Source organism: Macrosteles quadrilineatus, unplaced genomic scaffold (genome assembly GCF_028750875.1).
Source record: "Macrosteles quadrilineatus isolate MER2022 unplaced genomic scaffold, UCM_ALF_1.0 Scaffold_1__1_contigs__length_201487025, whole genome shotgun sequence".
NCBI lineage: Eukaryota > Metazoa > Arthropoda > Insecta > Hemiptera > Cicadellidae > Macrosteles > Macrosteles quadrilineatus.
In genome coordinates, this window is record NW_026542594.1 from 122997660 (window position 1) to 123013896 (window position 16237).

General features: G+C 33.9%; 2 protein-coding genes across 3 annotated transcripts in view; one reads left to right on the forward strand and one right to left on the reverse strand.

Annotated features, from left to right (window-relative positions):
- The first annotated feature begins 132 nt into the window (after window positions 1-132).
- LOC129000273 (uncharacterized) lies at window positions 133-1929 on the forward strand. Its single transcript, XM_054427237.1, has one exon. It carries the CDS (start codon window positions 133-135, stop codon window positions 1927-1929), a length of 1797 nt encoding a protein of 598 aa, XP_054283212.1.
- A 2815-nt stretch (window positions 1930-4744) lies between these two features.
- Window positions 4745-16237, reverse strand: part of LOC128984297 (frataxin homolog, mitochondrial) — a 37434-nt gene continuing 25941 nt past the window's right edge. For both annotated transcript variants that reach the window (XM_054403606.1, XM_054403613.1), the window contains exon 3: window positions 4745-5021. In XM_054403606.1, coding sequence (XP_054259581.1) covers window positions 4767-5021 — 255 coding nt within the window. In that variant the 3' untranslated portion in view covers window positions 4745-4766. The remainder of the gene's footprint in view (window positions 5022-16237) is intronic.

Below are 16237 nucleotides of genomic sequence, written 5' to 3' on the forward strand. Positions count from 1 at the left end.
CAAGTTGAGGCTACATTTGTACTGGCAAGATCACGTGTTACTCCCCTAAAGTCGTCCACCATCCCTAGACTTGAACTGCAAGCAGCTGTATTAGGCAGCCAAATTGCATCTTTGATCTATCAGTTTCACAAAATGGAAATAGACCAAACATACTTTTGGACGGACCCAAGAATTGTGTGGTGCTGGATTCAAGCAACTCAAAAGCAAAAGTCAGCCTACGTTGCTAATCGTGTTGATAAAATACTGAGCAACTCAGACAGAAATCAATGGAGGTGGTTACCTACGACAGAAAATGTAGCTGATGAAGCTACACGGGAATCATCAACTCCATTAACGAACGATTGCTGTTGGCTCCAAGGTCCAGCCTTCTTACTTAAAAAAGAAAAAGAATGGCCAAAAATTGAAAGCATTTCGAGAAAAGAAGACTGCAATGAAGTAGCCTTAGCAATTTTACCTGAAAACAAAGAAAATGTTATCGATATGGAGAGATTTTCAAAATACTCCAGACTCATAAGAGCAGTAGCATGGATGCAACGATTCATTTCCAATACGAGATGTAAATCTGAGAGAAATACACATGTGAGTCATGGTGTTGAAGAGCTTCAACGAGCTGAAGAAACCTGCTTCAGACTTTCACAACTAGAATCTTTTCCCAAAGAAATGAAGAATCTTGAGGAGAACAAGCCAGTTCCTCGAGAAAGTCGACTTCATAAGCTTAGCCCTATTTTGACAGGGAACTTATTGAAAATGAGAGGAAGGACTGAATATGGGAACCAAATCAGTCAAGACTTGAAAAATCCCATAATTTTAGATCCTAAACATCGACTTACAGTCCTATTGATCCAACATGAACATGAACAGGCAGCTCATCAAGGTCAAGAAACTGTGGCAAATAATTTGAGACAACGATTTTGGGTAATCCGTTTGAAGCGAGCAATTAAGAGCTGTTGGACAAATTGTAAGAAGTGTCAGCTGCGCAGAAACACACCTAAAAATCCTGAGATGGCTCCTCTTCCGGCAAACAGATTAGAACCTTATGGACGTCCATTCACCTGTGTGGCTGTGGATTATTTTGGGCCTCTGGAAGTCACTATAGGTCGCAGAAGAGAAAAGCGATATGGAGTGTTGTTCACATGTCTGTCAGTGCGAGCGGTACACTTGGAGATTGCAGCTTCTCTCAATACGGACTCGGCAATTCTTGCGATCAGGAGATTTGCAGCAAGAAGGAGTTGTCCTTCGGAATTGATATCAGACAATGGTACCAACTTTAAGGGCGCAGAGAACGAATTAAGAAAAGGACTTGAGTCGTTTGATAACGAACAAATTAAAACGTTCTGCGTGGGGAAGATGATGAAGTGGACTTTTCTACCACCGGCGAGCCCTCACATGGGTGGTGCGCATCAACGTCTTATACAATCGGTGAAGAAATGTTTAAGAGTGATTTTAAACACCCAAGCTCCTAAAGAAGAAACGTTGAATACTCTATTATGTGAAGTAGAATACATAATCAACAACAGGCCCTTATTTCCTGTATCAGACGACCCTAATGATGAGCTCCCTTTGACACCAAACCACTTTCTCCAGGGAGGAGCAGATAGAGTCACACCAGCTGTCGTTATAACGGAGAAGCACCTGCATAGACAATGGAAGATCGCACAGGACATGGCAGACAAATTCTGGAAACGTTGGCTGAAAGAATATGTGCCTTTACTAAACAAACGCTCCAAGTGGCACACAAAACAAGTAAATCTGCAAGTCGGTAACTTGGTCCTTATAACTGATGAAAACCAAGCTAGAGGACATTGGGCTAAGGGCAAGGTGGAGGCGATACACCCTGGGCGAGATGGCCAAGTTAGAGTAGCGGATGTTCGAACAGCCACCGGAGTCTGGAGGAGACCTGTAACCAAACTGGTGAAGCTGATGACCTGAGAAACCCCCCTGGGAGAAATGTTAGATAGTTTTTTATTATAGTATGTTATAGTGGGCTGAATGCAGATTTAATATGCATTGGAACAATGATTTGGTATAATTTAATAATTATATTGATCAGCTGGTTTATTGTTTTCAAAATAAATGTAATGAAAAGAACATGAGTTTTATTAGCTAAATAATCTTATCTATTAATTTTGAACATAAGTACCCTTTTTAAATTGATTTTTAATTAATAAACGACATGTTTCGACACTTAGGTCATAGTCATGTTTACATTTACAAATACAATAACAAAAATGATTAATGAAAGGAATAAATAGTCATATGTTAAGTTAACTTAGAATTTAGAGGATCTTGTCAAAGAAGATTTTCATATATACAAAAATTAAAAAAATACCCTCAAAATGTATTGAATACCATGAACATAAATAAAACAAATCCGATATTTGAAAAAATCCTACAGTTGCAATAAAACTAAAACATTATATAATATACACAAAATTAAACAAAGATTAAATCAAGATCCTCTAAATTCTAAGTTAACTTAACATATGACTATTTATTCCTTTCATTAATCAATTTTGTTATTGTATTTGTAAATGTAAACATGACTATGACCTAAGTGTCGAAACATGTCGTTTATTAATTAAAAATGAATTTAAAAAGGGTACTTATGTTTTTATAATGTTTTCAATTATATATATATATATATATATATAAATATATTTATATATATATATAAATATATTTATATATAAATATATATATATATATGAATTTGAACGGATGATGTTTTTGGCCTCTAGGGACCTCGAAACGAAAAAAGAATCGGTCCCGCGTCCAGGTCTTACCATGAGTACTACGGTAATAGCTTATTCCCTATATGGGAAATTCGCTAAAATGCTACTTTGTTCAAAGAATCAATTAATTGTAACAACTATGATGATTATCTACAGATATTAGTTATACATCTAACATCACTGGTTGGTTTTCTTTTGGATGTAATTTAAAAATCTTATATCCATCTATTTACGTTTATCTTTATACTAGTATGTATATTTTGTTAGAAATCCACATGTCTTTTAGTTTCAGACATTGCCATTGTATGAGGTCAGAATATAGACAATGTTTACTTACATACAAACCTTATGGTTTAAGTAATGTCACAGTAAAATCATGTTAGAACATATGGACTAAATTTTATTATTAGATTTACTTTTATGCTGGTTCCCCCTTTCAGAGCTTTACTAAAATGTGTTTCAAACTATTTTGAAATGAAAGTTGATTTACAAATTTTTGGATTTTTTTTTTCAAAATTAGACCTTTTTCTACAAGAGCTAAGAACTGTGTCCATTTCAAGTTCTTGCTTACATAATTTTTAAAGAATTTATAACCATTTTCATTACCACAACTTGTGACAATAAGTTTATGAAGACACTTCCCACACCCAAACTTGCGCTTCACCTTGGAGTGGGTCAGGTATTACTTTCCCATCATCATATCCTCCATACTTACCTTACCTTCCCTATTCAACCTATCAAACCTAAAGCATCCTAAAGTTTCTGGCCTTGCAACAGCTTTGAAAGATTTGAAATATGTTAAAGCATTAAGAAATAAATAATCTTGGTTGCCCAGCAAATATCAGCTATGAAAGGAGAGAGAGGTGTACATTTTTTATAGCCAAAGATTAGAATACCGATGTTACAAAATTGATAATGCCCTCAATCATACAATAATATAGATATCAACACTTTATCTTTGTCCCAAACTTAATTGTTCATGACAATCTCTCAACTGAGTAGTGCACTAATATAGTAAGTACTGTACAAGAAAGCAGAACAGTAATGTGTATGTGAATGCCAGAATGAGGTGAGTTTACAGAAGGTGGTCGTGCAATGTAATGCATATGTCATGTGTTTGTTGTAAAGCAGCATTAACATTACCAATTCAGTTCGCCACAAAGCAATATAATAAGTAATCAGTTTTGCGCTGTGTTGGGCAGACTTTGAGCATCGAATTTATCATTTCATTCTAAGAAAACAAGTTAACTGTAAACAAAGTTTTCAAGTGAAAATATGTAAGAAAGACATAAACAGAGCTAATGTTTATGGCTACAAAGATATTGGCACAAGTGCAAACAGCAGTAACCATAAACCATAAAAACCATAAAAACAATAGTGTTAGGAATAAATTTGTGAACATTATTTTGAGCAAAGATTAAAATGGGTCCTCCCAATTGGACAAACCTATAGATAGAATCTTAGATGAATCTCTATGAATCTTAGATAGATAGAGTCTTAACATCTGGGTAGATAGAACGCATAGATAAAACACAGTCCCTTAGTAGATTTCCCATCCTTGTGGAACAGCTGAAACCAATTTTATTGTTAGTTCTGCCCGGTTTTCTGTAGATGTCATGTTTTGTTTACAACTTATTTCTTGTTATTTCAGTAATTTAAAGCCTCGTTTAACCAAATAAAACTATCTAATCATAAACAATAACTCGTCCACAAGCTATATAACCAAACAGTGAGACATAAATAATGATAAACTAACCCTAAAATAATAGAAACAAATTGTAAACAAAACACGACATCTACAGAAAACCGGACAGAACTAACAATAAAATTGGCTTCAGCTGTTCCATAAGGATGGGAAATCTACTAAGGGACTGTGTTTTATCTATGATAATAGTCAACGTTCTGTGCAGTGCAAGTGCCAATTATTGTGTTGTGTTTAGAGGTGTTGTTAAATAACTGAAAAGGATTGTGTTTAAACAAGCACAAGGTTTAAACATAATCAAAATACCTGATTTTTTATGGTAAACTATTGTTTTATTTATTTAAATCACCGCAATAGGCGCAATTAGATAGATCAATAGAGCTTTTAACAATCTCGGATAGTTCATTCTTCAACAGTTGGTGTAAAGTTTGGTTGTCATGTCGATATACCCATCCATTTTTGCTTGGCACAAAGTCATAACGTTTAGGGCCACTGACAGGTGAACTCAGCCAGATTTGTTTATTTGGTGATTGGCGGTTGATAACATATATTCCATATGTATCTAAGTTGACAGTAAGGACTCCATCCTAAAACAGATGCTCAAAGTTTGTTACCATGGTATTCATAAACAACTATTGATAAAAAACAATGTATTCTCTTATTAGTTAGGCTACTGTAAATCTTTTTTTATCATCCGTTTTTATAATATATTGGATTAACCGTATTTTTCATTGCCCCTCCCCCCCCCCCCCCCCTATTAACTCAGGAACTCGAGTATCTACATAATAGTGTAAAGTATTGTAGCCTATGCTACTTGATTGTATTTTAACGAGCTTTATGTCAACAAAGCGTTCTGTCACAGACAATATAATACTTTAATGCAGACGGTCAGCTGGATCTGCGCTAGGCGCTGTTTCATGATGCGGCTGTATTGCCGCGCCACCGTAGCGGAAGACGCGAAGCGTTTCCTCCTCAGCTGGCGCCGTGGGATTCTATTTGAATTTGAATGAACGGGCTTTGAATGAGATATTTCTCGAAATCTATTTAAGATATGTTTATGAAACTTGGTATACAGTTTTAATACGTTATAATGTATTTAAGGAAAAATAATCATTGAAAAATATGTTTCTGTTTCAAAATATGGGTATTTTAAACTTAATTTCTTTAATTACAAAATACCCCCGCCGCAGCAAACCTGCAGACTAAGCAAATTTCAACTTGTCTGATTACATTTTTACTAAAATATCTCCATAAATAAGACATATTTATTCCCTATTTAAATAACATTAGGGATTTAACGAGTGCTTAGGTTTGCTGCTACGGGGAAGGTAAAAAGTGTTTGTTGACCATACGTCAATAGTATAGGATGAAATAAATAAATTTGCCAAATTTTATCAATATATGTCCATAAACAAGTAAACTACAACAATTTTCATTTTCTCCATAAGAATAACATGGGAATTTTAAATTACACTATTTTTGAATTTTCTCCGTGACCGTTAGGCATACAACAGCGCTTCAATATATTAAATTATTTCTTTTTTTAAGCTCTACAAAACTGTTTGAAAAGAAATTGCTAAATTTTTTGTTTTTAGGGTCAAAAACGGGAAAACCCCATTTTTACCCCATAAACCCCCGATCCCATGGTCCGATTATGCTGGATCGCGAACTAGTTCAAATAAACGTAGGTTTACACGTTTGTACCAAATTTCATCAAAATCGGATCATTTTTGCTCGAATTATCGCGCTAACGGACACATATATATAATTGAACATTCCAATGACAAAGAAAAATTACGAGAAAGAATTAAACAAAATTAAATACTTAGCATCAAGGAATGGATATAAGCAAAACATTATCTACAATATGATTAGAAACATCAAAAGAAAGAAAAATCAAAACCAAGAACACAACAAAGAAAGAAAGAAGAAAGAGAAATTCATTAGTATCCCATTCAATACAACTCTTAACAGGATTACAAGAAAAACTTTTCAAAATTCTGAATACAAAATTGGCTTTAAAACAAAAAATAACGCTTTCAATATGATAACAAATAACATTAATACAAATAAAGAATATCAAGACATCTATGACAAATCTGGCATTTACAAAATTAACTGCACTGATTGTGAACACTTCTACATTGGTCAGACAGGACGCTCTTTTAAATCTAGATTCAAAGAGCACATTCAAGCTCTTAAGAGTAACAACAGAACATCCATGAAATCAAACTTTGCTGAACACCTTTTATCGACCAACCACAATTTTAAACAAATTTAAAAAACAACATGAAAATTCTAAAAGTTTTAAACAAAGGAAATCGAATGGATTCAACTGAAGAATATTTCATATACGAAGAAAATCTAAAAAATCCAAATCATATTTTAAATAGCCAAATTCCTTCAAGAAACCCAATCTTTGACCAAATTTTAAAATTAAATAATCAGTAACAAAAATGTTTTTCCAAATCCTGTCTAGTTCTATAAATCATCTGTATATATAAATTATATTTATTTACAAACAAACAATATAAACAACAGTTAAGTGTTTAATGTATTTTGAAGTTTGAAAATGGACTAATGTCCGAAACATGTCACTTCTTTTTATAAAATATAATATTCAGGGTGCTCCAGTTGTACTTATTTACTTAAATATTTAATATATATATAAATATATATATATATATATATATATATACAGAGGGGTGCAAAAGTAAATACAGTACGAACAGGCAAACAGTTTGAACACACGGGGAAGTGAGTGTTTTTGTCAAGTACAACATTTTTAGAGTTAATTTAGGTGTCGTAATACTCTTAAAATAAATTAGAAAAGTTTGGTTTTTGTATGAATAAATATATTTTTTCTATAAACAGTTTCCTTACTGTATACCTACTTTTGAACACCTCTGTATATGAATTTGAACGGATGGTGTTTTTGGCCTCTAGGGACCTCAAAATGAAAAACTTAATCGGTCCCGGGTCCAGGTCTTACCATGAGTACTACACGGTAATAGCTTATTCCCTATATGGGAAATTCGCTAAAACATGCTGATTTTATGAAAAAAAACCATGGACACTTTTATTTAGCATTTAAAATACCCTATCAAACGCCACCAAGTTTTAAACGATCCCATTACAAACTGCTGAGAAATGAGGATATTTAGTTAAACCTGTTTCATAATAAACACCGCACTACAAGACTACAAGTTAGAAGTTGTAACTTGTAAATTTCCATTATATTTGCAATTTTGAGGTGTGGAAAAGTGTCAACAGGTCTGGACTTTGGAAGTGTTCGTGGTAACTGTTATTTGTACCCATATAAAATAATGTTAAATTTGTTTCTACTTTTTGATTTTTTTATGTTGTAATATTGTTCATAATCAAAAGTTGACACCAACTAGTGTGCCAGAATTTCAACCGTTTTGCCGTATCTCAAGCCGTTTTCGAGATATAAGGGTTTTTAAACAGTTTTATGGACTTTATGAAATTTTGAGGTGTGGAAAAGTGTCAACAAGTCTGGACTTTGAAAATTTTTGTGGTAACTGTTATTTGTACCCATATAAAATAATGTTAAAATTTCTTTGACAGACGGACAGAAATTTAGAAGACTCGTTTCGGCTGTTTTAGGCTATGAAACGTAAATATAACCAAAAACTGCATGATTCTACGCAATGTACAGACAAAACTGTAATTTTATTTATATAGATTATAAAAAATTTAAATTGTTTTGACTTAAATCTTCTGAATTCCTATTCATGGAAACAAAGCATCTTGGAAAGTTTAGCTAAAATATGTTAAGCCATTTTTGTTGTAATGTCTAACTTACATATTCATCTTGCCTGCCTAATTTGTTTATGACATATGGTTAATGTTATACTATTGTATTGTTATGAGTTTGTTTATAGTTGACCTGTTTACATTCAGTTGTTATATTTTGCATTCTATCTTATTTCCAATTAAATTAGTTTCATGTTAACTAACTGTCTAAATCATTTGATATAATCAGGGTAATTAACCGCTGCAGCTCAACTCTGCTATTTCACCAACATCAGGTTATGGGCCTCCTGTTTGCTAAATTTTAATTTCTCTGATTATTTTGTCCAAGTTCACCAACTTTGAAAATGTATCAACCTCCTTCAATAGAGAAATTGAAAGGCCGTGAAAACTATGATACATAGAAAGTTGCCGTTCAAGCATATTTGGAAGATTGTGAGCTCTGGGACTGTATTTTGGGAACTGAAGAAGATAGAAAGAAAGTGACAAAATGTAAATCCAAAGTCATCTTGCTAATTGATTCAGTTAACTATGTCCATGTTCAATCAGCAGAAACAGCCAAGGAAGCCTGGGAAAATTTAGAAAAGGCATTTTCTGACAGGGGTTTGACCCGAAGAGTTGGTTTGCTGCGATTGTTAACAACAACAAGGCTAGAAAATTGTAAGTCCATAGAAGATTATGTTAATCAAATCGTGTCAACGGCCCACAAGCTAACTAACATTGATCTGAAAGTGGATGATGAGTGGGTATAATTTTACTTGCTTGGGTATAATTTTGGACTATCGGATCAATTCCAACCAATGATCATGGGTATTGAAAGTTCTGGTGTCAAGATAACAGCTGATTCAATCAAAACTAAACTACTTCAAGATGTATCCGTGGAAAATTAATCTTCCAAATGCATTGAGATGTACGGTTATGGTCGAAGAGAAAATTTAAGATCAAATTTCCAGAACAGCCACAGACACAACACTTCATGTAAGAAGAAACCCACCGAAGACAAGAAACGGCAAGATAGCAAAGATTGTAAGGGTCCTTGATGTTTCCAATGCAATCGTTACGGTCACATATCATAGATCTGTGACAAATCCAGGAACATCAGCATCAGAAATGAAAGAGACAGTTGTAAGTCTAAACAGGACAATTCACTCTTTGCTGCCTTCTCAATGCAAACATATGTAAGCATCGATCTCTATTATTACTACAGCTGGATCGCGCGCAGTGTTTTGGGTTTTCGGTCCGACCGCTCGCCGCTTCCCCCACCACTTAGTGTTGTTACTGTCTCTCTCTTACTAATTACGTCTTATGGCGTTTCCGCGTTTGCGCTCACAAAATACGCTATATCTCTGTTCATAGTGGCTCGAGGTCCGACCGCTCGCCGCTTCCCCCACCACTTAGTGTTGTTACTGTCTCTCTCTTACTAATTACGTCTTATGGCGTTTCCGCGTTTGCCCACACAAAATACGCTATATCTCTGTTCATAGTGGCTCGATTGTCAATTTGTTTACTCAGTTGTAATCTGCATGAAATTGCGGAGATTATGGTATATGTTTTATATTAAAATAACTCTTTTTTTAGATCATATTAATTCCTAAATCTACTAAATACGGTTTGCTATTGCCACTTTTTGAATTAATTATAAAACTGTTATCACATCTAATGTTTAATTAACTTCATTTAGCATACACACTCATGTTTTTAAAGTTTAATCTTATTAGCGAATTTCTCGAAGTAGCTATTACCGTAGGTCTCATGGTAAGACCTAGGCCTGGGACCGATTTACTTTTTCATTTTGATGTCCCCAGAGGCCAAAAACACCATTCGTTCAAATTTTTATATATGTATATATATATATCTATATATAGAGATATATATATGTGTGTCCATCCGCACGATAACTTGAGTAATTTTTGTCCGATTTTGATAAAATTTGGTTTGAAGGTGTAAGGCGGGATAAACTTGAATGAGTTCGCGAACCAGCATGATCAGACTATGGGAACAGGGGTTTATAGGGGGTTTTATGGGGTAAAAATAGGCTTTTCCCATTTTTGACCCTAAAAACACAACATTTCATAATTTCTTTCTAAACCATTTTGTAGAGCTTAAAAAAACAAATAATTTAGTATATTAAAGTGTTATTATGCGCCTAATTGTTACGGAGAAAATTTAAAAAAATTGTAATTTTAAAATTCCTTTGTTATTCTTATGGAGAATAAGTCAACTGTTGTAGTATGCTTGTTTATGAACATATTTTGATCAAATTTGGAAAATGCATTATTTTTTACTAAACTACAGTACCTTTTAACATTTTACATTTAAAAAAAACTTTTTTACCCTCCCTGTTGCAGCAAACCTAAGTACTCGTTAAACTATAATTCTGTTTAAATGGGGAATAAATGTGATATTTTTAAGGAGACATTTTAGTGTAAATCCAATCAGGCAAATGGAAATTCGCTAAGTCTGCAGGTTTGCTGCGGCGGGGGTATGTTTTTTTATGCATTTAACGTGTAGGAGAGGACCCATGCTGATCCGCAGCTTTAAATAAATATATTATCCAAGAATATCAAATTTATGATTTTTGATTGAGTAATACAGTATCTTGAGCTTAACTGATTCAAACGATCAATAAATCAAATTAAAGCCTATACGTTACTGATTATTTTGAGTCAAAAACATATAAAAATCATTAACAATACTGGAGCTATTGATATTTAATCATAGAAATGTAGCGTGCCACCGTCCCTAAATCAAGTGTAATATTTAGTTGTTTTTTTGCTTTTGTATTTAGGTCAAGTTGTAACAGTTTCCTTAGTTCTTTTCAACTGTTTAGGCTTATCTAACGGCGAATCACGTGATTTCAATGCAAGTGTAAGAACAAAGAGACGCGTTGAAGTTGCTATGATCCAGTATTGGAATAGGGAGGGGGCACACGGGCATTGTCATCTAGGTATTAATCGCACTTCACCCATCGTACTGTCGACATCATTGCTCTTGCTCATAATGAATATATAATCACACATTCGCATCTAATAGTTCAAATAAACCTTAAGTATTCACTACTATAGGTTTAAATTAGGCTACCTGTTTTCTGTCAAAACGATCAGTTTAGTAGTATGATGACTACAGCTGTTTCATGCTTTTCAAAAATAGCACATCTGCTAATAACGGTCGTTTTCCACTAGGTTTAAAGAACACATACCGAAGAAAAACTCAAAATCAGCCTACGCAAACCATCTTATATCCTCCAACCACAATTACACCAACATACATAATAACTTAGAAGTATTTCTTTTTTGCAACAAAGGGCATTACATGGACACTGTTGAAGAATTCGAAATTTATAAAGCATCAAAAAGTCAACCACAAAACATCCTGAACGAGAAATTGTCATTTGAATCCAACATTATTTATAACACCGCCATCCATATTACCAGTAAGCAGACAAGAAAAGAGCGAGATAAGGATAACACAGGGGTAGGGGTCAACGCTGCCGACACGTGACAGTCGCGACTTACCTTCCACCGGCGCCGTGTCTCGTGAATCAGCGTTGGTCGACCAGTTTATTAAATGTATTTTCGTGTGTGTCATATCCGTATGTGTGTCCCGTTTATTTATTTGTTTATATTTTTGACGAACTCTATATGAGGGATTAGCAAGACATTCTGGACCTGAAGATGTGCTATTTTTGAAAAGCATGAAACAGCTGTAGTCATCATACTACTAAACTGATCGTTTTGACAGAAAACAGGTAATTTAAACCTATATTAGTTTATTCAGACGATCTAGAGGCCATTCCATCATTAAGTATTCATCATCAAAATTATTATTATTATTATTTTATTATATTATATATTATATATTATATTATATTATATATATTATATTATTATAATCTTTTAGATGATAACCAGCATGGATTTCGGAATGGAAGATTGGTTGTGAGTGCTGCTGTATCTTTTATTGAAACTGTAATTGAGTCGGTTGATAAGGGAAAATGTACAACTGGTATTTTTATGGACCTATCTATGGCATTCGACAGTGTTAGGCATTCTACTCTACTTGAAAAACTTCAAAGACTAGGAGTAGCAAAACGAACTCTTAATTGGTTTACGTCATATCTAACTGAAAGATCGCAATACGTAGAAATAACTCACTTGACAAATTACAATAGAATTATTAAATCATGCTCAACTTATAAGCCAATAGTTTTCGGAGTGCCACAAGGCTCAATATTAGGGCCCCTGCTTTTTTTGTGCTATCTATGTGGAATGAAAGATTCTTTAATATATAATAACAATTCAACACTATGTCTGTATGCTGATGACTCGAATTTGGTGATATCATCCAACTCAATAGAGCAAACAGAAATGTTCGCTTATGTAGAATTGGAAAGTATTGGAAATTTTCTTAATAACCACAACTTTATGATGAATTTACAAAAAACTAAATTTATAAATTTTAAGACAAAACAAAATAGACAGAAGGAGCCAATAACAATAAGCTATAACTTACAAAATATTGATGAAGAAATTAGTACAAATTTTTTGGGTTTAACACTAGATCAGCACTTGAGTTGGGATAAACATGTCCACAAAATTTTAAGTAAAATTAATTCCGGAATTCATGCTTTATCAAGTATGTCTTTTTACTGTGATTTAAAAACTTTAAGAAATATATATTTTGCACATGTGCATTCACATATCACGTTTGGCATAGCACTCTACGGCTCAACAAAAATATGTAATCTAGATAGCATTTTAAAGGAGCAAAAAAGAGCGGTCAGAATCATGCTTAAGCTGCAGCGTGATGAGTCAGCTAAAGAGCATTTTAAGGACCTAAAAATCTTTACTGTTTACGGGCAGTATATATGAATCAATATTAATTGCAAAAAAACAAGAAGTATATTCGGAACCAAAAGAAAAATCCCATTCTTATAATTTAAGAAATAAGAACAAAAATGTACAACCACATAGGACTAAATTTTTTGAAAAGAAACCATCCTATGCAGGTAATAGATTTTTTAAATTTATTCCAAAAAATATTAAAAAAGAAACAGATCTAAACAAATTTAAAAAAATATTGAAAGAGTTTTTAATAAATTTAGCAATTTATTCTTTTGACGATTTTTTCACCTCCCTCAGTCGCTATGATAAATTATCTTACTAGATATGTAAAATGTATTTGTTGTTTTTATAACCATTCCTGTTTTGCTGTTTTTTATCCTGTTGAACTATTTTGACACTATTTTTATTGTAATTATTTTGATACTATTTATTGTACAATGTACATAAAAACGAATAAAGATATTTGAATTGAATTGAATTGAATATTTTATTTTATCTTCCTAATCTCATTAGGGCCTACTCTCTATTAATTAGAGTAGTGGTGGCTGCGATACCTCTTGAAGACCCTTGACTTTTCTCGCGACCGGGACAGAAAAACCTCATGAAAATAGTTTTTATGTTGCTTCTTCACCTTGCATTTGCCTGAAACTCGACCGATTTGAATAACTAATAGCTTATGTGAAAGCCAGTATTTCACAGAAGGTTCTTAAACCAAAATATAGGAATATAATTATAGATTGTGAAATACAACTTAAATTGATGTGAGAATTCGAAAATGAATTAAACTATTTTTTTTCCTACAGTTACCTAACAATGTACATGTTCTCTCACTGATTTGAGAAAGCAAAGTGGCCAATTCGCTCATCAGTGAGACAATGTTAACATTGTCTCACTCTAATTACTTTGTCTCACTCCAGATTTGCAACGTGAAGGCACGAAATAGTGAGCGCGTAACATGCAGGCAACGTCGTACGCGCGCGAAATACGTTGGCAGCACTGGCTGTAAATCAGCTGGTCAGCTGTTGTACTGTTGTATTTGTCACTTCACATTAAATGTTATATTCAAAGTTCACTTCTGTGTAAAAATAGGTTATGTTTCTTCACAAATTTATTTGTTTTATGGTAACTATAGGAAAAGTATAATGTGCAACTCGAGTTCAAAGTACAATTGCCTCACTCGAGAAAACATTCCTCACTCGCCTACGGCTCGTGAGTAAGGATTTCTCTCGAGTGAGTCAATTGCTCTCTTTTCTCACTAGTTGCACAAATAACTATTTTTGTAAAAACAAACAAAAAATACTAGATACATATATGCCATTACTTTATGGCAAATCTCTACGTGCATGCCTTTAATTTTACACCTCAATCATTGAAATCGTTCGGGTAAAAAGCCAAATGAGCTTGGAAAAGAAAAACCTAATTTGTTTAATAAGATTTTTCATATTAGTAATAAATTATGCTTCATGCAGCTAACTTAACCAACGTCATATATTTTTTCAGTTGGAGTGCCAAATGAAACGAGCCCCAAAAGGTTAAGAATAGGTTATGAGAAAAAAAACATTTACAAAACAAAACATTTGTGTATGGCAATAATATTGCAATACAATACAATTGTAAAGACATCTACAATTTAACAATTTCCTCCTATGTGTTTTTGAACAGTATTAATTTGTGCAACTTTTGCTGAAGACCGAATTTCCTTATTTCCTAAAATAACCCTAAATATGTTCCTAGACTTACAATTAATTGTGGCAAATAATTGTATAATTTTGAAAACATAAAACTATAACAAAATTATGACAACTTCCCTAATACCTGATGCTTGTGTCATTAAATCAACTTTAATCGGGTTTAAAGTGATTTGCTTATAAGTACAAATTAGCATGCATTTAGCCTCAGACCCCTATTTTAAGAGGCTTAATAATAATAATTTACTAAAAAAATATTAAGCCAGGCACATTTCTTGTTTTAATAATGGTACAACGGGTGAAGTGCGATTAATACCTAGATGACATTGTCTGTGTGCCCCCTCCCTATTCCAATACGGGATCATAGCAACTTCAACGCGTCTCTTTGTTCTCTTACACTTGCATTGAAATCACGTGATTCACCGTTAGATAAGCCTAAGAAGCCGAAAAGAACTAAGGAAACTTTATTCATATCAACTGGGTTTGAATTTTAAATATCTAAAAAATTATAAAACTTCTTTTATAGTTTTACAAATAGTGCTGGGCGGGGGAATAATGTTTCTCATTTGTTGTGTACATCATTTATGGTGGGAGGGGGCTGTTGCTCAATTGGGGGGGGGGGGGGGTCATGAGTCTAGGGGGGGATGGGCAACCCTGGTTTATGACCATTAAATTAAGATATTTGCAATCCTATGATGCTATGGGAAGGGAGGGAAACAGGTCCGTGACGTAGGAAGTGATAAAGGAAGTAGAAAATGCGAGCAGTCCGGAGTGTGGGAACTGTTTATGATGATTAGATTATGGTATCTGCAATCCTAAAATGCTATGGAATGGTAGGGAAACAGGTCCGTGATGTAGGAAGTGGTTAAGGAAGTAGTAAAGAAGAGCTGTCCGGAGTGTGGGAACTGTTTATGACGATTAGATTGAGGTATCTGCAATCCTAAAATGCTATGGAAAGGGAGGGAAATAGGTCTGTGACGTAAGAAGCGGTGAAGTTAGTAGTTAAGGCAAGCTGTCCGGAGTGTGGGAACTGTTTATCAAGATTATATTAAGGTATCTGCAACCCTAAAACGCTATGGAAAGGGAGGGAAACAGATCTGTGACGTAGGAAGTGATGAACGAAGTAGTAAAGGCTGGCACTGCAGAGTGTGGAAACTGTCTTTGGCAATTACATTAATGTATCTGCAATCATAAAATGCTATGGGAAGATAGGGAAACAGGTCCACGACGTAGGGGGTGGGGAAGGTAGTAGTAAAGGTGAGCAGTGTTGAGTGTGGGAATGGATTAATGTATCTGCAATGCTAAAATGCTATGGAAAGAGACTGTAGACCGTAGGTTAAAATTATTACAAAGCATGAATCGATACATATTTCGATACATGCAATCGTTTACAATAGAAATTTACAACTGAGTTGACAACAGCTGATTTTTACTCCATAGAGGCAAAAAACGACTTTTACTCCCTAAAGAGTAAATATGCTACTTTAAACCCGTAAC